Here is a 24,850-nt window from a genome sequence, read left to right on the forward strand (position 1 = left end):
CTACTCTTCTATAGCTACTGTTCTCCGGACTAATAGCTTCATTTATTCTCTGCCAGTCCGCTACAATGCTGTCTCCCCCTTCCTAATACTGTAGTCATCTTTAGGACTTGCTTCTAAGAAGCTGCAAATCTCTATCACCGGCTCAGCATAGTGTGAAGCTATCGGCACTGCAGACAGCGCTGGTGGTAAAGCAGGCAGTCTTACACTGTACGAGATTATCCCAAGAAAGCTCAAAGCATTCCTCTTAAGCATCTCCATAAAAGCACAGCTGGGACTGTGAAAGCTGTAATTGGTTTTTTTGCTCAAAAAACACAAGCACAATGTTTTTTCAAGTCCTCTTTATGTTCTTAGAGTAAATGTTTTACTCCTGACACCTATTTGCAAACCCAATAAAGCTTCTTTCATTAGCACTGGCTCTAATTTGCTCTGCCTCATCCATTGCTAAAATTCCTCCTTATTAGTGAAAATATAGCGAGGAGGGAGATGTGGCTTCTGAGCTGATATAGGGGGAAGAGGAGTCACTCAGCCAGATCTTCCTACAGCCACCTGAGAGCCGAGAGTAATTAACTGAATCATTACCCCAGACAGTACCTGAATAGCCCTTCCCCCTGGAGAGGAAGATGTGTTTGAAATGGCCACCGAGAACAACAGGGGTGGACTCTTCAGTGAAGGTGCTGAGAAGAGAATTACTCCTTCCCCTCTGACAGTCAGCTGCTGGAGCAGGGGCTGGAGCCGCAGACGCAGGCGTGGGGCTGGGCGCTGCTGGCAGAACGAAGCCATTCCTCCCACTCAGCAGCTCCCCTTTGAGCAGGCTTGTAGCCTACCACACGAGCCTGACACGGGAGTTCTGCCCCTCGAGCCGCTTGAAGGCAGAGAAATGGCTAGGAAGAGATCTACATCCCATTTCAGTAGGTTTCGGACGAGCTAAGTTACACACCATCCCCATTTTCAGCCCGGCAGACCGACGGGCGCACACCAGCACTCGCCTGCGGTAGCTCAGAGGCTCAAGGGGCTGGTGGTGAGGCAGGGTAGGGTGGGGCCGGGGTGGCAGCAGCATCTGCTGCAGCTGTGAAAGGATGACAGGCCAAGAACAGCACGGTCCTGCATCAGAGACGTGCAGGACTTACAAGAGCATGTAAATGATTTTAAGTCACTTTTCTTTGAACAAGACTAGAAGAAAGCAGACAGCTCTTTATCCCTCTCTTAAAGTTCTCATCAGGCAGAAGCCAAGGGTAGCGTCAGTAAACTGTATAAAAAGCGTCAGAAAGCTGTATAAATGCTTTCAAGTCTTTCAAACCATTTTTATTATGTTGTGATTTCTTCCAGTGTAGGATAAGTAAGGAGTAGGGCCATATTTAAGCATTCTTTGTCTCCTAGATAAGGAGAAGTTACAAGCAGGCCAAAGGATACATTAGGTGAACAGACAGGCATGAGACATGGACCAAGAATTTTTTTATTTTAATACAGTAAGTTTGAGTACAGCAGCAGAACTCCTTGAGTCCATCTTGGTTTACATCATATCAGTAGGTGGCTGATATAATCTGGCTCGGAGTTGTTCCATCAGGAATCCATTTCCATTTTGATACAACGAGTTTCAGGAGACCGAATCCTTCTCTGCAGTGTCTTTTGCCACCCCAGGCTGGATCCTGCTGCTGAGCATTTCAGTCTTCACTTGTCTCATACTTGTGCTTGATGTGTTTCCACAGTTTCTGTATGTAAAACAAACAAACCAACCCCAAATGGTACTCTTAGCCAGCTTTTCAGTAGTCCCGGGTTAAAGTTTAACTTTAAAATGCAAGTTATCGTGAAACCTATGTCCGCAACAGGCAACAGCAAGAGGGGAAAGGCGAGTTTGTATGAAAACACATCCCCAGGTACCACCAGGGTACATGACAGCGTGGGTACTGTCATCCTGCGCTTCCCCGCTACGCCTGGGCACACCCTGCGCCACAACAGCGACAGTCCCACACAAAGGTTTCGGGAGGAGCAGCGAGACGGCAGCTGAGAAGCCACGAGCCCACTCTGGGGACGTGAAGCTGCTTTCTGCTGCAGGACAGACATGGTGGAACAGTTTGTCCTCTTGCTGCTTTGTCTGTCCCCTCCACCTTCCTACCCTTCTTTCGGGGCTTAGCGAGAACAGCAGCCACTGATGCTGCCGTGTCTCAGCTCCCCACACTCGTCCTGCCCGTGGAGGGGGCGGTGGATGGAGTCCCGTACCCACGTCTGCAGGACGGGGAAGGCACGCAGGGGGCTCTGCAGCTTTTAGACTAGAGAGGGAGGAAGCTGCAGACATCCCGCTTCCCCTGCTCTCCTGCTCTGTGAGCCAGAGATTATTAGCGTATTCCAGTGCCTCGGCTTCCCACTCAGACCGGAGAAGGCATTTCTGCCCCCGGAGATACAGGACGGACAGAAGAATCCTATTCCAGGCACTGAAATCTGCTGGCACAACAGGGTCTGAGGGAAGTGCTGCGCAAAGACAAGGTGTGTGCCATGCTTTGCTGTTTGTGGTAGACAATGCCTTAGATTTTCCAAAAAAGTTAACTTTCTTGATAATTTGTTTTCAAACCCTGCTTGAGAACACATTAGCACGTAGAAAATTAATGCTACAATTAAAAAAAGGAGTTGAGTGCAAAGCTGAAGTTCAGATACGATTTTATGTCAGGTTTTAACAAATGACTGTTGCTAAGAAGGAGGAGACAGCGACCCTGGTCTTGCTCTTACTGTATTTCCTCAGCTCACCCAACACCAGGTGAGTTACTTCAGGGCAGTGAAGACATCACTTTGTGTGGTATCAGTTTTCAGCTGGTTTCATGACCTGGTTCAGGAGGCCAAAGAGCAGATGTCACACTGTCAGGGAAGGCGCAGGGCAGCTTTTTCCAGCATCAGAGCCATTATCAGAGCTGGCTATCCTGGGAAACTGTGCCCTGGGTGCTCCGAGAGACCCGAGGCACATCAGCGCTGCAGGGCAGGGAAGAGGACCGCTGCGCTGCAGATGGGAATGTGCAACACACTAAGCTTTTTTTGTACTTAGTGCAAGATGGAAATAACAGCACCTTTTCTTAGGGCAGGCATTACATCACCTCATCCTGTCCAGGACGCTGTTACATGTCCTGTCCGTGTGACTCTGTGTCCAGGCAGTTATTATCCCATCACAGCTCTACTTTGAACTATAAAGACGACCTGACCCATCTCATCTAACGTTCACGGCCGGGACAGCAGACTCCGCTGTCCTGTACAGCGCTGCACGTCCCGGCCACAGCTCGACAGCGCCTGCACGTTCACCAGCCGTTACCCCCTCCCTCTGCGACGGGCAGATCGTGAGAGGCGGAGGGCTACAGACCTACGGAGTGGAAAGCAAGCTCAACCCATTTTAACCTTCCTGCATCTCACCGTCTTCGATACCTTTTCCCCAGCGGCTGCGCAGCCAGAGAAGCCCAGGAACACACCGAAGCCCTGACTACCAAGTGCCACGACACCAGCAAAGCCTCCACAGACGGGGCAGCTGCCGCAGGGCAGCGCTGAACCGCGGTCCCGCGGGCGCTCGGGGCCTCCTCGGGGAAACCAAGGTCGTAATTCAGCCGGGGCAGCCCCTGCCGCACGCCGAGGGGCCACGCCGCGGGCCCGGGAAGCCGGGGGCAGCCCGAGGTGCGGGCCCCGGGACCGGGCCCAGGCGGGGCCGGCCTGACCTTCAGGGCCGGGCCTGTGCCCGGGTAAGCCCGCGGCGCGTCGCCACCCTCCCTTACCCCCTCGTTGAGGTGCTCGAAGATGGCGTCGGCGCCCTGGTCGAAGGCGCGCTCGAAGAGGACGGCGCCCAGGACGATGGTGAGGGCGAAGGTGGAGGTGCGGCGGAACAGCGCGCTGTACGCCTGCCTCAGCAGCGCCATCTTGCCCGCGCGCTCTGGGCATGCGCCGCCCGCCGCCTGACGGCACCGGTAGCGGGGCGGCGCGGAGCCTTCTGGGGGATGTAGGCGCCGACCCCGCCCGGCGCTGGGCCTTCTGGGGGATGTAGGCGCCGCCCCTGGCAGGCGCCGCGCGGCCTAGGCCCGAGGCCTGGCGGGAGGTGAGTGCCGCCGGGCCGGGCCGGGCGGCGGGCGGGGACCGGGACCGGGAGGGGTCGGCTGCGGAGGAGGTGGTCTGAGGGCCTTGCCCGCGCGGCGGGTCGGAGCCACCATCCGCTCCTGGCACCTCTTCAGCGGCTTCCGCTGGGCAACCCGAGTCTTTATTTTCTGTTTCTTTGAGGTGAAACCGGCAGAGTTAGCGCAGGCCGGCGGCCTAACGGCCTCGATTCAGCTACAGCAAAATAAGGCGTTGGGTGAGCCCCTCCCCGGCTGCGGGACGGGCCTAACGCCGGCCGTGGGGCCGCGGGGGCAGCTGGGGGCCGTGGGCCTCGCCGCGGGGCAGGAGACACCCGCTGCCGGGGCGGAAAGGAGAAGAAAGAGGGTTTTGTGTTCATGTCCTGCTCTGCTCACCCCCTCGGGGCGGGCGGCCGTAATTCGGGGGGGTTTCTTCTTGTTTGGGCCAGCTGCGGAGGGCAGTAAGCCTCATCAGCGTAGTCCGAGCAGGAGATGGGTGCTGTGGCTCCTAAAAGCCGGAGGAGGCTCAGGCGGCCGCTCCAGGGGCCTCGGGAGGAGCGTGGTGTTGCCCCGTGTGGCATAACTGAAGTGGAAACGTTCCCGTTCGCCGCCCTCTCTTCGTGGTTTTCTTCTGTTTAACCTCAGCGAGGGCAGAGGGGCCCCAGGGTGGCTCTGGTGGGAAAGAGAGAGAGATTTGGGGTTGGAAAGGGAGGACAGACGGGGGGGTGGGGGAATCTTAAAATTGAAGTCATCCTGCAGCAGGATTCTTGTTAAATGAGCATCTACATTAAATTTCAGAGCAGATCCTCAAGTGACACATCGTTTCATTTGTCTCGGCCGCTCAGGAAGAGCGCATAGTCTGGCTGCGTAGTCATTTCTCTTAATTTACTTGTGTTTGGTTCCCTGCATGTAGCTACTGTGGGTTTTCTGGGGTAGGGCAAAACCTCTGCTTGTGCTGGAAAACCGTACAGAAGCTGGAAGGTGCCTAACGTATTCCCGTGCCCTGTGTACAGTGTTATCCCTTAGGCCAGCCCGTTGAAAAGCTCAATTATTATTTTTGAAAGTTAACTGCTAGGGTTTGTCTCTAAGACAAATCTCCCCAAGAGCCTATAAACTGCTACCGCTAGGATGGGTTTGTGTAGCGGTCGGGCTGACGTTAATCTCGAATCGAGCCAGTGGCTCTGGATTTATGCTGGGTGTAATGGAAATCAGAATCTGTCCCCCTGTCATTGTGAAGGGGCTGGCAGACTCTGCCGGTGTTTTGCGTGTTCCCGCAGAGATATGAGCACATTTAAATTGGCAGCTGAGTATCATAAGCTTGGCACTTGGATTTAATTAACTTCACATCTGTCTGGATACCCAAAGTGGCTGAAACGGCCCCGAGCTTGGGCTGTAAGAAAGCAGGAAATTGAGGTCAAGGCCCAGCGGCAATTCTCGGGGTTCAGCGTGGAGAAAAGCAGTTACACCCAGACGAAAACAAGTCTGCCGTATGCCCGTTTCTGGGTCACCTTCCTCCCTCTGTCCGCATCTCGGGGAAATCAGTGAAAGAACCCCCGAGAGTCCTAAATAAAATCTGTAGCTAGTAGAGCGCAGTGTGGAGTGTTTTGGCAGCAATTTGAGAAGGAAAAATGTAGGATGGTGCACGTGAGATCTTGCCTGGAGTTTTACCAAGCACCTCAGCTAGATGAGTGAAACACCTGCTAGGTGTCTTAGAACATGCGATTTCTTACGCAACATTGCTCCAAGAGGCTTACAGTGGAGGATTTTTTTGTTAATACTTTTAAGCATTGAGATACAAGACAAAGCCCTGGGTTTTTTGTATTTGGATTTATGCAGAAAGACTTTTAAGCTGGTACAAAGCCTGTCTGAAGTCGTTTATGGCTGCCCGTGGGTCCAGGGGTCTATTCGCCTGAATTCAGTTGCAAATTAGGGTCTAGAAATGTTAAGAGGAGATGGCCAAGCTGAAGCAGTTCTTTATAAAGCAGCTACATTTACTTTATTTCATAATGACTAAGATGGATTTAATTAGAAAACATCTCTGTTTTCAAATGAATAATGCTCTTTGTTTACTGTTTGAACCATTTGGGAAAATAGAAATAGGTTAGCCAGTGTTGCTCAGAAGCAGCTTTTGTTCCTACGTTCTGGTTCAGCGCAGAGCACTCTGGATGCTGATACTGCAGAGAGTTGTCAGAATCCAGCCAAGATAATCCATGCAATTGCATTCTTAAAAAGATGGAAATAAGTGTTCAGTGTAATCTTTGGAGGGGGCGATCTCTGGGAGAATCTGATGCTCCTCTAATTGCTTTTTTTATTCCGTTCATCCCCTGCAATGGGAATTGCTAGGAGAATTTGGGAGCCGGCACCTCTGGGGTGTGGGATCTGGCTGCCTGAAATCTGTAGGAGCTTTCTGCCCGCGTTGTTGGGGAAGGAGGGGGAACGAGCTTCTGCAATTATTACTGTCAAAGTGATGAAAGGAAAAGTTTGAAATACGATTTCAAAGGCTGGCCGCTGCTGGGCTTCTGCAGGCAGAATTCCCATTGAGATCTGTGGAAACTTGTGTGGGACCGCTGCAGAATCTCATTTGTTTTCCCCGTTCACAGCAGCCGCTTCTGCAGAGATGGAGTGCAGGAGCCAGCAGCTGAAGCAGAAAGCTTTTATGTTACTAGAAACTTTGGGAGACTATGGCATAAGATGCGGAAGGGGGATTTTTCAATGCTTAAAAGCCACAGCAGAGCCTGCCAGTGGGCCAGATGCTGAGGGTAAGAGCGTTCCCTCTGGATTTCAGCAGCCCCACCACAGTGCAGCAAAGCTGGCTGCCAGGCTGGCTGCAAAACTCTGGGATGATCTAATAAAGGAGGGGGGAAAATTATGCCTTAATGTTCATTAAGTAGCACTTGGTTTTGGTTTCTTGGGCTGCAGTAGGACAATTTCAGAGCTCAAGCCCTGCAAAGCTGAGTTACACCATCCAAGCAGGAGCCAGGTCTGATTGTGTTTGCAGGTGAAGCAGTTTGCAGTCACATCAGGGAGAGACGGCTGGCTGGTCAGCACCACCTCCCAACAGGATATTTCACCTGGAGAGCAAGGAAAGGAGCGTAAAACAAAGAGATTTCAAGTTCATTTGAGCCTCTGAACATTTTACCTTCAGTGTGAAGGTTTGCAAGCCAATTCAAAAAAATCAGAAGATCTTTTCATTGAATGCAACTGGATGCAGATGGAGGAGACTACGTTTGAACTTGTGGTGTGAGCTCTGAGAGGTTTCCAGAGACTCGATTTTGAAGCAGCAGTTCTCGGCAGTGGGGGAAGGAAGGGAGTTTGGCGCAGTTGCTCATGAGATGCCAGGATGGATGGCTGGCAGGAGGGCTTGGCAGAACTGCCTTAGCTCAGCGTGCTCTGCTCTGAGGGATTGCCTGTTGCTGCTGCTCTTCCTGCTGATTCTGAGGAATCGTTAGGGTGATTGATTCTGACCCTGTTTTATTTATAAAATCTTTATTTCTTGCGCTGGTCTCCGTGCCATTTCTTAAACGTATTTGGCTGTCAAGGTGTCAAAAACGGGAGAATTGCTTTTGGAGTTTATCTCCCAGTCTATCCATCCTTGGCATTTATCAGGTACCTTTATATCACTCGGGAGAGAGCTTACAGCTCCTTCGGGGTACCTGTTGCACCTCCAGCAAGGACAACCGATGGGGACAGGCCTGCACTTAATCACAAACCCCATCTGCCCTACCAGGATCTGGGCTGCTCCAGGCCCAGCACAGATGAGAGCACCCAAATTCTGTCCTGCGACTTCTCGATGCTCCACGGCAGAGTCTCCAGACTACAAATACATGTGTGATAAGCCCCTCTTCCTGGGGGAGGAGAAGGACCTGGCATCTCCAGGTTGCTTTCAGTGGCTGTGGAGTTGGGGGTTCTTTCCTCCTGGCCGTACGGCTGTTGCGATCTTAGTTATTGCAAGTGCTGTACTTGGTGAAGCAGACACATCTGCTTCATCTGCCATAGGCGGGGGGATGAGGAGAGCAGTCCTTGACGCACAGGAGTACATAGGTGGCTAGGGGAACTGAACGAAATGTTATGTCCTTTAGTGTTTGTAGTGCGGCTTTCCACTTGCAGTACAGGTGACATCGGCTTTTCTTTCATCTTTGAGGAGTTGCTGAGTTTCTTCCTTCCTTGGAGAGATGGACACGGGGGAATTTCCTTCCTCTCGCATGGCGGTTTGTGGAGGTTGTCTGTGGTCCGGGGTTAAAGTCCTGGGCCCCAGGTGGAGGCTGTGGCATGGACTTCCAGCTCCTCCTGTTTGCACGTTGGATGGTTTCTGCTGCACCTTCCCTGGTGCAGGTGATGGATGGGAGCTGTTGGCTCTCTGGGGTCTCTGCTTTGTGTGATTTGAACTCCAGCACACTCAGGGAGGAGAATTCTTTCAGCAGAGACATCATTGCTTTGGGTAACGGAGGTAAGGAATGCAGATCCGAGCCTGTTCTCCCATGTACATGCAGCAGATGCTGCCTTACCGGTCTCTGATGGACAAGAATATATACTATTGGGTCTCGCCTCTTTCTCTGTCTGCCAACCCTAAATGATTTGAGTTCTTCTCCTTTGGAAGCAGGTGCTGTAAATCTTGGATCCTTCGTCCCCTTGGATCCATGGCTGCGCGCCGAGGATCTCTCTGATGGTTCCCACTCCGCGGATGCTGATCTGCCAGAAGAGAGATGGGGAAAAGATACTTCTGTGACTACTGTGACAGGTCCTTTCAGGACAACCTTCACAACAGGAAGAAACACCTCAATGGAGTGCAGCATCTCAGGGCTAAGAGAGTCTGGTACGACTTATTCCGAGGTGGGTACTACCAATTGTCTGCCACTCCCTTTCTGGGACTGGGGAGGTGATGGATGAGGTGGGGGGCGGGGAATGGATAAAATAAATCAGCACTGATGATTTATATTCAGATTTATATTCAATCTGTGCCAGTAAATTGTGGACTTGATACTGTTGCTGTCAAGCTGTCTCAGAAGCAAAACCCTCATGTGTCTGCATGTGGGAAGGGGAAACTGTAGACGTCAGCTGGGACTTGAAATGAGGTGGAAGAGATAGGGAGGTTGTTTCTGAGAACAAGAGTTGCAGATAAAGCTCTCTTGGCATCACGGGCAAATCTGAGACAGGAGACCTGAGAGAACAAAGTGAGTTATAGCTTCTGGAGGTGAGTTAGGTGCCTTCTGCAAACCAGAGTTGATATCTGACGTGCGAGGAGCAAGGAATATGGGTGTGTATGAGTGGAGATGGAGAAAGCGGGCTGGAAGGCAGGCTGTACACGCGTGTTGTGTGAACAGGCGGGAAGCTGGCAGCAGTCCTCCGCACTGGGTGGAGACGCTGGTTCTGAGGGTGGCCGTGGGAGAGGCTGAGGATGCGACTGCTTGACTGGAGATCCCAGAGGGGTGAGAGGTTGGGGAAGCAGCTCAAAGCACGGTATGCTCAAACCTATCTTAGCCGAGGGGGGGAGCAGAGGAGGAGGGCTAGATGCATTAAGGCTTTGGCAGAGGAGGGATTGGAGTTCTGGGGCTGGAGGCTGTGTCAGGATGTGCTGGAGGAAAGCCCTGTGTCCTCTGCCTGTTTAACAGGACTCTTCTCACCCAGCTCAGCGCTCTGACCTGGCTCGCCACGCAATTACATGTGTTTTAGTACCAGCCCGAGGAGTGGGAATGTGTGTGCAGGGTCCCGAGAGCAGGACTGTGTATTTTGGCAGTAGCAAAGACTTAATTTGGGTTAAACTGATTGTGAAACCATTGCCTGTATGTTCCTCTGCTTCCTTCTGGTTCCGCGGGGTCAGGAGTTGCAGACTGTGTTTGTCTCCTGGCTAGCTAGGTGAGGAATACCCTGCAGAGCTCTGGGTGGCTCTGCCGTCTGCTTAACCGTATGTGGAAGTTGGGAAGGCTCTCAGGTGCGGACGACCAACAGCACCAACCCGGCACAGTTCTAGCTGGGTTAGTGATGGTGAGGCAGATTACCTAGCACTTTTCTTCTCACCGGGCTGCAACCCTTGATTTCCCTATGATTGATAAAATTCCTCATCCCTTCGCTTATTAGGGGGTTCATCTCCTCTTGTCTCCAGACCCTGTGGCCTGGCATCAGCCAGTCCAAGTTCTTCCACAATCTATGGGAGCTGCTGTGTCTTTGGGACTCGCTTTCCCCAGGACATATCCAGGAGGTGAAGGACCATTTCAGTGGTGTCCACTGGAGACTCGGCACAGGGTTCTGTGAGGCCTCGCACAGAGCTTTTCTGAGAGCTCTGTGAGTCTGCCTGGTCTCTCTCTGCTGCACAGAAGTGCTGCAGAGTCCTTGCTTTTCTGTCACACTTCTTTTCCCCTACTGGCATGGGGAGAAAGCATGAAGCAGAAAGCAAAGAAGGTGATATTTGCAAGCCAGTGAAAAGCTGAAGCCAGGGGTCCAAATAGGGACTGTTAACTGTCAGTTTGTCTGTGGCTTAAGTTCATGGTTGTCCTGTAAAATGGCTTCCCACTAGACAACTGACCTGTTTGGGACCGTGATACGATGGGGTATTGCTGTGCAAGGGATCTTTACCCTGTTTTGTCTTTTGCCTTCCCTAGATGCTGCCGCTATCCTGCAAGAGGAGCAAACCAAGAAACCTTGTCGGAAGTTTCTGCAAACAGGTGAGTACTTCTGAGGTAGAAATAACTGCCTGAGCTTCGGCAGCTCCTTGGTGAGCCAGCCCAAGGCTGTTCTGGAGAGCCCTGGTATGTGTGTTTGTCCTGCAGGGAGTGAAGGGCTGGGCCTGTGTGTCCTGCACGCAGGTGTAATGGATCTTGGGTTTGTGTGCACATGTACAAGGGAGGACCTTGTGTGTGCGGCTCTCGTGGAGCTCCGTGGCTTTTGTTCCAGGACAGTGTGATTTTGGGTCCAACTGCAGATTTTCCCACATGACAGAGCAGGACCTGGAGAAGCTGAGCGCCCAGGTTCAAGGTGAGTCCTCGAACAAGGAAATGTCCAGGGGTCTCTGAGGAGGGGGAGTTGCTGCAGGGAGTGTGGGCTGCAAAGGGGCGCGTGAGGGGTTGTGCAGCGCAGCCTGCGGTCCCGTGCTGCCTGTACACAGCAAGCCGAGCATGGATCCCTCCCGCCTGCCTCTCGGTGCTATGTGAGCCTGTAGCGTGGCTGTAAGTGCTGCAGTTTTTCATATGCTTTCTGCTCTTGATCTGCTGGCACAGACACAAACCTAGAGTTGAGCAATGCTGTTACTACTTAGCAGCAAGAATCTGAAGCAGAGAGTGGGCTTTCTGAGCCCTTGGGTTTTTGTTCAGTCAGGGAATAAAAACTGTCAGCAGCAGAGGGCACTGGTACATCACTTCCCCTTAAATTTATGGATTTGATTTCCCCCCACCTCTCTACTGTTACCAGGGAATACTGCTTCCACTCTTGGGAAGAGCTAGCCTGCTGTCAGTTGGGGTGTCCTGAGGAGAGGACATGGGGTCTTGGATCCAGAAATGGCCTCTGCTCACGTGGCTTTGGGTGGAAGTGAAGTTTGGGCAGAAGGTGAATGGCAGCTGCTCCCCTGGCGTGAGTCTCCAGAGCACTTTTGAACTTTTTGACTCTGGGAGTACCACCTCTTTGCCCTGAAAGGGGTGGCAGCTGTTTTCTCTATACGATTCATTACTTTGGTGGTTAGAGAAAATGTGAGTGAGGGGTTGGTGAGAACTTACGGAATGGTTGAGGTCTCCATTGGAGATCGTCTAGTCCCAACACTACCTTGCTCAAAGCAGGGTAAACTAGAGCAGGCTGCTCAGGACCACATCCAGTTGTGTTTTGAATATCTCCAAGGCTGGAGACTCTACAACCTCTGTGGACAACCTGTTCCAGTGTTTGACCACGTTTGCAATAAAAATACATTATTTTTTTTTAATATTTAAAGGGGAATTCCTGTATTTTGGTTTGTGCCCGTTGTCTTTTTGCTGGACTCCCTCCAGTATGTCCCTGTCTCTGTGGTACTGGGGAGCCCAGCACTGGACATGGCACCCAGACATGGCCTCACCAGTGCAAAGCAGAGAGGAAGGATCACTCCTCGACCTGCTGGCAATGCTCTTCCTAACGCAGCCCAGCTTCTGAGCAGATCTTGTGCCCACACTGCTAGCTGAAGCCAACTGTTGTTTTGCCAATAGTCTGGCAAAAACAGGCTTAAGTGTTGAAAGTGTGTGTGTAGGTGCGTGCATACATGGGAGATTTGGGGTGTGCGTGGGGTAGAGACTCTCTCCTGGCCTTCCGAGGGATCAGAGTTGGGGAGGCAGGGCTCTGGTGAACCTGGGGGAGCAGGAGGAAGGCAGGCACTACAGAGCTATTCCACTCCTCGCTGTTGCTGAGTCAGTCTGCGAGTCCCCGAGGCGACTCTGTGAATCAATCGGTGAACAACGCTGGCAGTCAATAAAACCCATCTCGTGGGGCTGCGCAGGAGACGGAGCGCTCCAGCCGGCCCTTCTCGGAGCGGCAGTGCCGGGCTGGCAGGCGCGCTCCTCTTCCCCGCTGCTAGCCCAGAACCTCTCCCCGACCCTTCTCTGCTGTGGGGTTTAAGTGCTGGGCTCCCGAGAGGTGGCATAGGATGTCAGCCTATTTGCAGGAACCTGTAGCGTTTCCAGTCATTGAAGGCTGTTTATCGCAGGGGAAGTGAAAGCTCTTTGGAGCAGAGCGGAGCTGCAGGGAAGGCTGGCAAGCTCCTCTGCGCTTGGGCAGGTTTCTTTGCCAATTACGCTTGTTATTGAATATTGACTTCTGTCAAATGGGTCAGGTGTAAGTGGAGAATTGGCTAGTGAGAGAGCTGATTCCTGGGAGATTACTTGGAAACCTTGCATTTGTATTACCAAGTCAAACATTTAATTAAACAATTAGACTTCAAGGAGGGATGGCCAGGGGATGGCAGGGTGCCTTGTCCTTGGCTGTGCTGCTCTAACACGAATGCCTGGTTGTAGAGTTAAATCCTGCTTACCTCTCTCGTGGTGTTGCTCTACGGAAATCCCGCGTGAGCCGAGCGAGCAGGCTGAGCATCACACAGACCTCTAAACCTGATCAGTTGAGCCCAGAGAGAGCCTGGAGGGGTTTGATGGAGGGAAGAGCTCAGCAGGACTTGGTGGAGAAGAGGTGCAGCCCATAACATGGCAGACTGGATGGAAGGAACAGCTGCAAAAGCCAAGCCGCCGTTCGGTGTGTCATGGGGACATTTCACCCCTCCTTAGCTCCTGAAGCATCGGTGTCCAGATGGTGAGGCTTAGGGCAGAGCTTAAGGCAAGCTTGTGTGATGGCAGGTTGGACTGCAGGTTGCGTGAGTCACGCAGGAGACCTGATCCTCGTAGCGTGTCCGTCAGGCACCTCCGTCAGTAACGTCCCTGCCTTAGCACCTAGTCCCGGTGTTTCTGTGCTATGGGGCATCGCAGGCCACAGCCAGTGAGGTGATACAGTGCAGGTTAGAGCAGTGGTCTGGATCTGGCTGCCTCTCGCTGAATTGTCGGTGTCCTCAGAGATTTCCCATCTGAACCCGCAGCGTCTGGGAGGTTTTGACAGGCTTGCAGCCTGGGCTGGTCGGGGATTTGAGATGAGCTGAGAGCCTGGAAACTCCAGAGCCCCTTCACCATTTTGTGCAGAGCCTTGTGTGACCGTGCTGGAGATGACCACGCTCTGTCTCTGGTGGGGTAGAAGTGGACGGTCTCTTGGTGGGTCCACAGTGCTGCTTAACTCTGCTTTCCTCAGCTCTGGTGCGTGGGCGTAGAAGCAGAGGAGCTGTCAGACTGCCTTGAACCCGTGTCTCCCCTTGTCCAGATGCTTCAGAAAAAGGTGCAAAGAAATCCTGTAGTGAAGTGGTGTAGCCCACTAATCTGTGTTCGAGGGTGGGCTTGCATCCTAAACCACAGTGAAGCCTTTCTGGCTCTTTTTAACACTGCTAAAGCCTGATGGCACTTTCTTTGTCATGTAAATATTGAACCTGTCCCTGAATGCCTGTTAAGTGTTTGGTAGTTCTGTGTCAGTGAGCTCCCCTTGCTGATGCATTTTTATTACAGCCAAAGAAAACATTACATTATTCTTAACATTTGGCCTTTTTCATGTAGGGAATTCATCCTGTTGTTTATGTTAGTCTTATGGGTTAAGTAGGAAAATTTCTGGACGATTCGCTGTTCTATAACAGCGTAGAGCGTGTCCTAGTTTGGCTTCAGCATTTCTGCACCCCGTAGAATGTACTCATCAAGAAGCAACAGTTTCCACCTTAAGCAGGGGGGGAGGCATGTTCCCAGCTGTTACCGCATCAAAGCATTAGCCTTCCGCATCTGCTGCATCATTCATCAGCGAGACACTTCCAGGCTGTCATTTTAAGTACGGTCATGTCAGGAAAAGTCACTGTCAAATTGCCATCTTCTTGCTTAAAGTTATTAGCTCCCCGCTAATCTGCGTCATTTCTGCTGGTAGTATTGACACAACCCAGCCTCTTTGGTGAGCTCCAGTAGCCGGAGTAAGGGCACAGTTGGGTGAGTGTTTACACTATATCCGTGTGATTGAAAGAATATGAGTGATCCTGCTGGGGTGTCTATAGTCAACCAGTTTAACTTAGCGATGAGGAGGAGAAGGAGCGCTCTCGCAGTCGGCTGCCACTTCTCGGCGGCGGGGCGGTAACTTCTTAAGCTGCTCATATTGCAGAGCCTCATCAACCTCATCTCTCAGCCGCAGTCTGCCCCTGTTCCTGTGCTCTGGAGGAGTTTGGGCTGCCACATCTTCCGGCCCAGGGAGGGAGCTGAAGGATTAAATCTCTTTGCTGGGTGACCTGCTCAATACTGGTGGTTGCATCTCGCATATGGTGGCGCCTTGTTCAGAAAAAAACTCATGCTAAAAGTTACGTGGGGAGAGAAGATAAATCTGGACTCCCACTCTGGCATCATTAGAGAGGCACTTCATGACTACAGATGCTCTTTTAATTGGCTGTAATTAGACTTTGAAGCAAACACCCCAGTGAGAAGGAGGGGGGGAAGCACCTTCACACCTGTCTTGCTGCTGCAGTCTGGCTGCTCGACCATGTATGAGGAGTAGGGGCTGGTGATGGTGTTCGAGAGTTACATCTTGGAATACCTGTTGACATTCTGGGGGTATTTCCAATCTCATGGTGATTTTGGTGGTCCCTGGATGGGATGTGTGTGCTTCAGAGGAAGATGAGATGAAAAATTTGCCTTTTTGATGGGCGTGCATCAAGGTGGGCAGAGCCAGACGGTTGCCCGTACCTGCTGCCTTATTTCTCAGCCTGAGGGCTGGAGTGCTTTGGAGCAGTAATTCACAGAGCTGTGTGAATGTCTTTCTGATCTGGACACCTGAAGCCTCGTTTGGGCCAGTGTGAGTCTGGAGTCGTTCCACTGCAGCCAGTGAGCTTTTCTGGACGAGACAGTGAGTTGTGGCTGCTCGAGTCCATGGGCTCCCACCAGTTGCTGGTGTGGCCCTTTGGAGCAGTGGCTTTGGGACTCCCTGCTCTAAACAGAGAGACTTTGGCAGTATTGGGTCTGTTCTGTGGTGGGGCTTGGAGTGGGAGGAAAAGGAAGTCTTCATGGTAGGTAGAGGTGGCAGAGGTTTCTCTCTGTGATTTTCTTCCCTGCCTCATCGAAGCCTCTCACAACCACTGCTTGTCTCTTGCTGAGGTGGGGTGTGCCCAGGTGCTCACTAGATGGAGAACCCTGGAACAAAGGGAAATAAGGTGGCTGTGGTCAAGGTTGCCAAGGAAGTCTAACCTGGGAGCTAAATTCAGATATCCTGAGTCTGAGCAGTGCCCAGCTCACCAGACTGAGCTTCTTGCCTCCCCAGTGCCCTCACCTGGCCAGGCTGTTGGGTTGACCCCAAATAGCTCTGCTGGGGCTTTGGTCCTTGGGGACAACTGTAGGAGACTTGAACAGTCCTGTCTCCAACCGTGTCCTTATCGCCGGGTTGCAGAGCAGCACCTTGACATCAGGACCACAGCAGGCTGTCTTTGTGGTGGCAGTGAGTACATCGTCACCCCTCCCAGCAGCAGCAGTTGAAAAGGCTGGATGACAAATTATCCATCTCCGGCTGCTCATTGTGTAGCACATTTCTGCCATCCTTATTAATATTCAACAGGCAGATGAATAATTGGTTGCCACCACTAGGATGAAGTGATCCTTCACTCTGCCCAAGCAATATTAATTTCACACCCTGTCTGGAAACGTATAATATTTTCCTTAAACGTGTGACATATGGCAGGTGGGTGTGGAGCCGGCTCCTGGTGGCCACGGCTGCAGGTGGCTGCTGCCGGGGTGGGAGTGCTGGCAGGTTGATCTCTAAATGGGATCAGGGTTCCCCCAGAGCGCTTGTCCCCAGAGCGGGCAAAGGGGAATGACACACAGCTCCTCGGCTTCCGTTTTATTAACATCAGTGTTTGTTTTTCAAAGTATCGTGTTCCCTTTTCTGTTAGGTGGGAACTTGCCCCTAGGCTGGAGGTCTGATAGCTCTGAGCATCTCCTCAGCCCGCTCTGCCTGACGAGCTGTCAGGAGTACGACTGTCGTTCCTGTCAAGGACTCATGCTGGACCCTGTTCTCCGCTAGCATCCCTTCCTGCTTTGTCACTGGTGCCGAGGGGGGACCGGGGAGCTTTGCTAACTGGGCAGCTGCGGATTTCTGCCCAGTGGGAGGGACTGGTGAATGCTGGGCTGCCCCGCTGGCTCTCTGCCCTTCTGCCCGGAGAGGACAGTGCTGCAGGACGGGGTGCCCGCAGGCATCTACCCCATGCAACCCCCTCGGGGTGATGGAGGGGTTGAAAGCCTGAAAGGACCTCAGGCTGCCCTGTCTCTTGGTAGACAGCAGAAGTTTCCTACTGGTTTCCTTGCTCATTCCTAACTTGCAATGAGAAAATGCAGGAACTTGTTCCGCTCCCTCGCTCTGCCGTGCTCTGCTCTGATTTTACACCTAGGCTGAGCAGGGCTGGGCGACAGCCTCCCGCCCTGTCTCTGCCGGGGCTGGGGATGCAGCACGCAGCGTGCGCCTTAAACAGACCTGACAGCATCTCTGAAATCCCGTCTCCTGGTTGTAGGCGCACCCTGAACCCTTCAGGCTCTCGGGGCCTGCCAAGTCTGCATCGATCCGGAGAGACGTCCCTGTCACTCCCACCTAACTGGGCAGAGGTGGCAAAGTCCCTCCTGCCAGTTGGAGGGACACGTCTTTTGGAAACGGCTCAGGGCCAGCAGAGGCTGCTTCAGGCGAGGATGAGGACGATCTACCCCAGGGGGAGATGTCAGGCTCCCTTCAGTTAAGTGCCCGAACTGCCGCCGTGCTCACTGGCTTGGTTCTTGTTCCCGGCTCTGTCTGGCTGGAGCTGTCACCAGTGAGGAGGCCAAGCATCAGATGGCAGGTGGACAGTGGAGGAGGAGGAGGAGGGGCCGCCACAGGCAAATTGCAAACCCTCCACCGTAAGAACCTATGCAGGGTAATGAGCAGTGGGTTTAATGGAGTGAAAGGACTGCAGCGTGAGCGTCTGATAGCCCTCTCTCTCTCAACCAGGGGAGCAGAGATTGAAGGAGCTGCGGCAGGAGGGAGCAGATGTCCCGCCTGGCACCATTGAGGACTGGCTGGAGAAGAGAGCAAAGAGGCTGAGCGCCGCTCAGAGTAACAGGTACTGGTGGCTGGGGAGCATCCGTCTGAGGGCTGGCTGCTGCTTCTGGCCCGCAGAATACGGAGGGGGGATCCCTCAAGAGGGTTTTGAGTGGGATAGGAGAAGGCACAGGTGATCAGAGGTCCCAACTCGGTGGGACCCCCTGAGCTATCATTTAACACTCGGCCTGCCAGCACTGCGCGCCTGCTCTTAGCACAGGCCACAGACACGCGTATGGATCCAGTCTTGCATGTCCACATCAGAGATGTGTCCACGTGTCTCCCCATGTGTCCGGGGGACGAGCCAGGCCTTGCTGCCTGTGGCTGCTTCCCTGGGGAAGGCAAGCAGAGGGGTACTGCTGTGCTCTCTGCAGAGTGCACGGACGTGCCTGGAAGGACAGTGCCACCGCGGTGCTCGGTTATTAATGCCCGGAGTTCAGTGGCAGGAGCCTGGTCCCATCTGTTGACAGCTTCCCCATCCTCCGCTTGCCCTGTCTGCACATCTCTGCCAGTCCCTGCCAGTGAGAGGGTGGAATCAGCTCCTCCTCACGGCATTCATTCGGATTCGGGCGCCTGCCAGTGCCTGCTGTTTCCTTGCTCACCTGACAGTGCCGCAGGCTTAATTGGATGACATTTGGGCAGATGCCAAATCTCTCTTTTGTTCTTTTTCTGTTTGCTCCTGTCCTCTCTGTGTTTGGCCTGGGCAGGATCTTCCTTCTGGTGCTTGTCTGGGCTTGTTGCTTTCTGTTGGCTCCATCCATCAGCTTGGTTGCCCTTAGCCTTGCAGTGCTGCTCGCTGACAGCTGTAATCTTCCTACTCCCCGTACACTTCACTTGCCCCATTTTGCTTGTCCTGCCCATGAATCCCTTGATCTTGGGGTAGATCATCTCTTACAGAAGATAGCCATCGCTATACCCAGAGGAATTTCCAGATCTTCATAACTGCTTGGTCTCTGCTGCCTCCAAAGGTGCACAGGACCTGGGATTTCTAGGGTTGTTGCTTTCTACCCAGCCTCTCTGTCCCTGCAGGCTCAGAAACCATCTACTGCAGGAAACTATTCAAAGCTTCTCTTCCTCTATCTGGCCTTGCCGATGCCTGTCCCTATCATTTCTCTTCTCCCCTTCTGCTCTCCAGCCCCAGCATTGCCCTTCCGAGCCGCTGTGTGTTTTGCTTTGTCTGCCAGAGAAGCTGTTTTGCATTGCCAGGGAAGAGGGCCTGTTTTAGGCAGGTCCCTGTGCTCCTGATGCCTGGGGAGTCCATGTTCCTCCTGAAAGTGGTTTTAAGGATGAGGAGCTCCCTCTCCCTCCTGCAGACCTCGAGGTCCCTGAAATGTGGCAGAGTCTAACGGTGCTTTGGGGAATTTGTGGTTTTGGAAGATAACCTGCCCAGGGGGGCTGCCGTGCCTGGCTGGTAATGTCAGTAAAGACCGTTAGTCTGCACAAAACCGTAGAGAAAGTGCTCTCAAGGGCAGTTCTCTCCAAAACGAGATGCTAGAGACCCAGCTTCACCTCTGTCTTCTCTGGAGGCACTGAGTAGGATGAATTCAAGCTGGGATGGAAGAGGTCTTGGAAGCGTGATCTCCCAGAGTGTGATGGGAAGCTGTTGCTGTGTTAAACCTCAGCGTGTGAGCATAGCTGAGTTTCTGTCTCTGCCTTGTCGGGGGCTTTCTAGCAGGATACCTGGCAGGCAATCACAGGTGAAGCTACTGCCTTGCGCAGTCTCCAAGTGCACCGCAGTGCAAAGAAAACACCACGCTGGACTAGAAGTGGCCGTGTGGCCAGGTACTGCCTTGGCTGAAGGGTAGCACTTTCTTAAAGGCAGTAACTTGAGCACCATTTCTGACTGTCACCTAGATTAGCGTCGTGGATGGAGAGTTGCCACGCTGCCTTCCACCCGTCGTCCATGCAGCCGCTCTCGCAGCCTGGCTGGGCTCAAGGGGACAATCTTCATTTGGAAGTCTCCACCTGACGAGTATTTTCAAAGTCACGCTGTGCCATTGCTTTCTGGAGAGCTGGGGTGGAGTTGGCTGGAGTTTGTGTAGTTCTGTTAGCAGTGGAGTTCTGCTAGGGTGTGATTGATTTTTAACCTGATTTCCAAAGGAAACGGAGCATGTCAGTGCACGTGAGCGTGTGCTTCTGCCAAAACTGCCGTGGAGACCACTTGCTGATTTCCATCAGAAAGAGGTCTGAGGCCTCAAAGATACTGAGATCCTACAGGTTTCGTGAATGTGGAAGTGGGTAGAGGGGAGGGATCCCATTAATGCCTTCGGAAAGGAAATATTCTTGACCCTTGCTAGACACCAGAGAATCCACATGGGACAGCCATTCTGAATGCTCCAGCTGTAGGTAAACCTTTGATAGCACTTGTATCTTATGAGACCCCAGGGAATTGAGTACCCAGACAGCATCCTCCCTATTGATTAGTTCTCCTGCTCACAGAACAGCTCATTAGTTGATAGCTGTGCTGTTCCACCTCGCAGCATGCCTTGTCCTGCTCCCCACCCCGCTGTACTGCTGCTGCGGGGGCTCCCCTGCCTGCCTGAGCGACAGTGCCTGGGTGTAACACAAAATATTCCTGCCCAAGAGGGGCTTGGTGTGTGTCCTAGCAGTCTTGTCTCATCCTCGGCTCTGAAGAATCCCCATCAAGGGGTTAAGCATTAGACCAAATGACTTTGCTTTGCGTTAGTTGCCTAGAAAACACGGCACTCAACTTCTGTAGCTGGCTTTCGGCCACGTCGTCGGCCCTGCAGGGAGAGGAGGGTGCTGCTTCTCCGGAGCATTATGTAAAGGAGTTTGATTAGATTTCTTCTGGCATAACAATTAAAAAGATTCATCAGGATCGGAGGTAGAGGCCTGAGAAGCTGGAAGGCTGCTGTCAGGGCTTGTGCTAAAGAACAAATGAGTTTCCTGCACTCGGGAATTAATGGAAAAGGTACGTTTCCCATGAATTTAAACCTGCCCCGGCCAAGCACTTTCTTCAGCTGGAGACAAGGGAGCGATGCTCCTTGCTTTTGCACTTCTTCAGTCAGGTGTGTTGTTTGCAGCAGCCTCAACTAGTAAACTTGAGGGAGAGGGACAGAGAAGTGTTTCCCAGGCTGTAAGTTGGAGGAGGAAGCCTGTTCCCTCTGCTGAAGGGTGCTTCTGTGAAAACACCCCATCGTTTTGGCAGTTTCTCCATTTCCGAGGGGTCCTTGTCCTTTGGGAAGTGCACAGCTGGCTTGGGATTCAGGCTGCTCGGAAAGAAACATCTGCTAATTTTGTTTGTTCTTCTCAAAACTCAGCTGTGTGAAGAGTCGAGAGCAGCTGGGGGCGGGAGGGGACGGGGCCAGCCGCGCTCCCAGCACGCGGCCTCTCCTGCCAGCAGCTGTGCCTGGGGCTGCTGCCCCTCTCGGGGGGCTGCGCCTGCTCTCCCCCACCCTGGCAGACCCCCTTACTTTACTGCTCCCACCTTATTTTTCAGTGGCATGCACTACATTAGCAAGCACCAACCGCTTGAATGGGCTGGGGGGTGGTTACACAGCAGTTCTGCTGTCGGATTTGGTGGTCGGGGGCGAACATTCCTGCTTGTTGATAACCACAACCCTCCTCTGCTGGACCCCTCCTCTTCTGGGGGCTAGCGGAGGGGCACAGGGAAGCTCAGCCCCTAAGCAGGGCCTTGCTATCAAACTGAGATGGCCCCATCTCACCTCTGCCCCTTCCATCTCTCCACCTCCGCAGTGCTCTGCCTGAGAAACCAGCGCCTTTCCAGTACCCGCCAGGCTGGCCACCAGTGCAGGATCTGCCCCCGTCCCTGCAGGCCCCCCCACCCGGAGGGTGGCCGGTCCCCCCCAGCCTGCAGTGGGGCTGAGGCACAGGGACCCCCGCAGAGGTTGTGCTGGAGAGGGACTTCTTCCTCACCTGCTCTAAGAAAGGGACAAAATTATTTATCTACACTTTTATATCAATAAAAGCCTTCGCCCCTGTGGCAGCCTGCATGCGTCGTGTTATTTCTTGCCCAGCAGCCTCCCGTGGGTTGAGCTGTTCCCTGCCACTGGAACAGGGATCTGCGTTCAGCAGAGCTCCAGCCCCGCGCGGAGGGGCTGTCTGCTGTCATCTGGAACGGACAGCCCCCATTTCCCGGGGCAGGATCCGTCCCCTCGGACCGCTGCTGTCTGTGCTGCGCCCTGCGCTGCCTGCTCTCAGTCCAGCCCCGCAGCTGGGCTCTATGCGGCTGATCCAGGCCGGGGAAGGAAGCTGTAACCAGGCTTTTAAAATTGGTGTTTAATATTTCCTCCTGTGTTTATGACTTATGTTTGCTTCTCTTAAATTCAGTGTGTAAAACTGCTTCGGTTCGGGCGCCAGAACTCCTAATGAAGAGCTTGGGGGGCTCCCGTAAGCCTCTGCTCCTGCTCCCACTATGCTGAAGGTGAGAAGCAAGGAGGAAAAAAATATCCCAAGGTTTCTCCTTCTTCAGGAAACTGAGTAAACAGCGAGTGCCCACGGGGCAGATACCTCCGTGGGCCGCTCCCTGCTGTGGGAGCTGGCTGGCCAGGCGAGCGCGCGGGGGCTGGAGCTGGGAAGGGGCGAGGAGGGACTCCACGGCCCTCCTGCTCGATGTGGGGCTGCGCTGGGAGCCGAGGGCCAGGCGCGGAGGCCGGGGAGGCCAGCCTGCCTGCCTCCAGCTTCTCCTCTTTACTGCTCCTAGGGGCTGCCCTGGGGGAGACTATAGGGGTGCTTTTAGCTTTGGTATGGCCAGAGGCAGGCTGAGCCCAGCCACGGGGCTGCCGCAGTGAGAGTTTTACAGAGTCATCTCTCCTCTCCAGGAAAGGGAGGGATGAACAAGGCCCTTGGGCTTTCTCGGGAAGGCGGGTGGGTGCTCGGCTTGACCGCAGAGCTGCCGGGCGTGTGGGGGATCCCGGGCAGCAGCATCCTGGGGGAGCAGCTCTCCGGCAGCAGGCTTGTCCAGGACGGCTGCACCCCCTGCCAGTGCATTTCAGGTTTGGCCGCACACAGACGCGGTAGGTCCAGATTCATGAAGAGCGCAGGCAGGAGCCAGCTGCCTTTGGCCAAATCTGGCCTGGATCACACCAGCGCTCGGCTGCCCGGCACAGAGCAGAGCCCCCACCTCGGGGTGTGCGGGCAGATGGTCATCGGGAGCCGGCAGCCCCAGCACGCCCCATCCTGCGACGCAGCTTTGAGACGAGCAGGGGCTGGATGTGACCGCAGCGTGGCTGGGCGTGGAGCTGCGTGAGCCCCACTGCAGCGGGGAAACCAGGCTTGGCCGGAGGCTGGTTGAGATTTAAGCCAAACTAAAGGGTGTTTTTATTCTTCCCGGTGTGACTGCGGTTGCTCTGCTGAGCCCTGTGCTCACTGCTCTTCGGAGCGCGGGAGCCCAGGGCTTGGGCTCAGAGGATGCGGCATCAGCCCCGTGTCCCGTCCTCGCCTCCCCTTGCAGGAGCTGGCACATGCGGATAAACAAGAGCACCCATGTGGCACCCGTTTGGGGGTAAATCGGGGTCCCCTGGAGGAAGGGAACCCCTGCCCTGAATGCAGAGGTGGCGCAGCTGCAGGAAGCCAAATGGGGGAGAAAAAAACCCCAAAGGGGCTGTGGGATGCTCCAGAGCGGGGGCGCGAGCTGCCGGGCTCTGCTCTGCGCCGTCGCAGGAGCAGCTTTGGCTGCTCTCTCCAACCTGCTTTGACGTGCGTCCCCGCGCCCCCAGCACAGCAGGGGGAGAGCCCCGGGGAGCCGGGGGCTGCTGGGGGGGCTCAGCCCATCACCCCCACCGCTCCGCTGACTCCGAAGGGTGACAAACGGCTTCGCTGCAAGTCTGAGTGGTGGCAGCGGCAGCCAGGCCCCACGCGCAGGCACCTTCCTGACGAGGCCACGGCTGCCGCTGCCAGCAGAGGCAAATCGAAGAACGACTGCTCCCGTCTCTCCCGCGGACGTCTTGAGGACGGCGGCGAAGCGTGTGCCGGCTGTTTCACAGTCAGCCATCAAAATACTTTGCAGTTCCTCACCCGTGTTTGGAGACGTGCTTCCATTAGCCCCCAGCTCCCATCCCTGCTCCGTGTGCTCCGGTCCCGGTGTGTTTTGGAGCATTGCTGGGAGGGCAGCTCGTCCGGGAGGTGTTTACCCAACGCTCACAAGCTTCGTGGCTTTGAAACCGCTCCCCAGAACCAGCTTAAATTTGGTAGAGAAACACGTCTCCCGCTGAGCGGGCTGGAGCAGCAGGCAGCTCCCTGGGCGAGCTGCAAAACCGAACTGTAAATTAAAATTAGTGTAAAACACAAACGTGGCTACAGACCCTCCGCGCTCTTCCTCGCTCCCGAAGAGATGAGCTGCTCCTGATGCAGAAACTCCCAGCAAAGCCTGAAAGCCGAGAGCGGGAGCGTCCCCTGCCAAGCACCAGCCTGTCCGGGGGAGGCTGAGAGGGGCTGGCGAGGGGGTTTAATTAAAATTGGGTTTTCCTGCAAAAGCTTGTGCGATCTCCAGCCGTCAGGGCCGAGCCGCGTATCGCTCGCAGGGTGTCGTGTATTCATGGAGCCGTGTAACTCCCAGGTACTTGTAGGAGCCTGTAAATTACAGGCTTTTATGGGGGTGTATTTTACAGCGTGGTGCCAGGAGATGTAATGATGGCATGTATCACTGCCGGGGCCGGGACGCAGCCGGTGCGGGCTAACCTGGGGAAAAAGGCTGTTTGCAGGGAGCCGCGCCGCGGGGAGGAAAACGCCGGAGCAGGACAGGGCTCTCGGCTCCTTCCCTTGCTGCCGCGCAGCTCCGGGGGACGGCTGGGACCCGGCTCCCAAAGGATGCTGCAGGGATGTGCACGGCCCCGCCGGGGCTCAGCGTCCTCCGCAGGTCCCGGGGTGGGCGGTGAGGAGCTGCGGCCTGTTAGCGACTGCGTGAGCCAAAGTGCCTTTTATAGAGCAAGAGCAGGAGTAATTTATCGGGAAGCTTTTAGGGAAATGAGCAGCTCCTGGGCCCCTGCCAAGGCGCAGCCCCGCTGGGCTCTGCCCGGTGTCCTCTGGCAGCTCTTGCTGGGAGAGGAGGGGGGGACGGGGATGGGAACAGGAATGGGAATGGGGACAGGATGGGAAGGGGGATGGGGACAGGATGGGGACAGGGATGGGGACAGAGATGGAAATAAGGATGGGAATGGGGACGGGGACGGGGATGGGGA

At 54.2% G+C, this 24,850-nt stretch overlaps 2 protein-coding genes across 6 annotated transcripts; one reads left to right on the forward strand and one right to left on the reverse strand.

The window, feature by feature from the left end:
* Positions 1–1,430: 1,430 nt before the first annotated feature.
* On the reverse strand, positions 1,431–3,925 carry UQCR10 (ubiquinol-cytochrome c reductase, complex III subunit X). The gene is made up of 2 exons (XM_075167201.1): positions 3,744–3,925; positions 1,431–1,709 (listed from the first exon to the last, which is right to left on the reverse strand). The coding sequence occupies exons 1-2, from the start codon at positions 3,882–3,884 to the stop codon at positions 1,662–1,664; spliced, it is 189 nt and encodes a 62-aa protein (XP_075023302.1). The 5' UTR covers positions 3,885–3,925; the 3' UTR covers positions 1,431–1,661.
* A 33-nt stretch (positions 3,926–3,958) lies between these two features.
* Positions 3,959–24,711, forward strand: ZMAT5 (zinc finger matrin-type 5). 5 transcript variants are annotated; one of them, XM_075167196.1, is made up of 6 exons: positions 3,959–4,060; positions 8,674–8,903; positions 10,670–10,732; positions 10,962–11,042; positions 17,601–17,712; positions 23,535–24,711. In XM_075167196.1, exons 2-6 carry the CDS (start codon positions 8,777–8,779, stop codon positions 23,935–23,937), a joined length of 786 nt encoding a protein of 261 aa, XP_075023297.1. In that variant the 5' UTR covers positions 3,959–4,060; positions 8,674–8,776; the 3' UTR covers positions 23,938–24,711. The 5 variants fall into 5 exon arrangements, with proteins under 5 accessions (XP_075023297.1, XP_075023301.1, XP_075023299.1 ...); XM_075167198.1 differs by lacking the exon at positions 23,535–24,711 and adding an exon at positions 21,408–21,657 and having other exon boundaries at positions 3,963–4,060; XM_075167197.1 differs by having other exon boundaries at positions 3,966–4,060; positions 8,671–8,903.
* The last annotated feature ends 139 nt before the right edge of the window (positions 24,712–24,850 follow it).

Source organism: Calonectris borealis, chromosome 18, assembly GCF_964195595.1.
Source record: "Calonectris borealis chromosome 18, bCalBor7.hap1.2, whole genome shotgun sequence".
In the NCBI taxonomy this organism is placed as follows: Eukaryota; Metazoa; Chordata; class Aves; order Procellariiformes; family Procellariidae; genus Calonectris; species Calonectris borealis.

Bases quoted from the DNA above. Each gene is read 5' to 3' on its own strand.
- ZMAT5 (XM_075167196.1), top strand. From the start codon at position 8,777: ATGGGGAAAAGATACTTCTGTGACTACTGTGACAGGTCCTTTCAGGAC. The intron at 10,733-10,961 runs GTGAGTACTTCT...CTTTTGTTCCAG, and splicing joins TCGGAAGTTTCTGCAAACAG to GACAGTGTGATTTTGGGTCC. The intron at 17,713-23,534 runs GTACTGGTGGCT...CCCCACGCGCAG, and splicing joins AGCGCCGCTCAGAGTAACAG to GCACCTTCCTGACGAGGCCA.
- UQCR10 (XM_075167201.1), bottom strand. From the start codon at position 3,884: ATGGCGCTGCTGAGGCAGGCGTACAGCGCGCTGTTCCGCCGCACCTCC. The intron at 1,710-3,743 runs GTAAGGGAGGGT...TTTTACATACAG, and splicing joins TCGAGCACCTCAACGAGGGG to AAACTGTGGAAACACATCAA.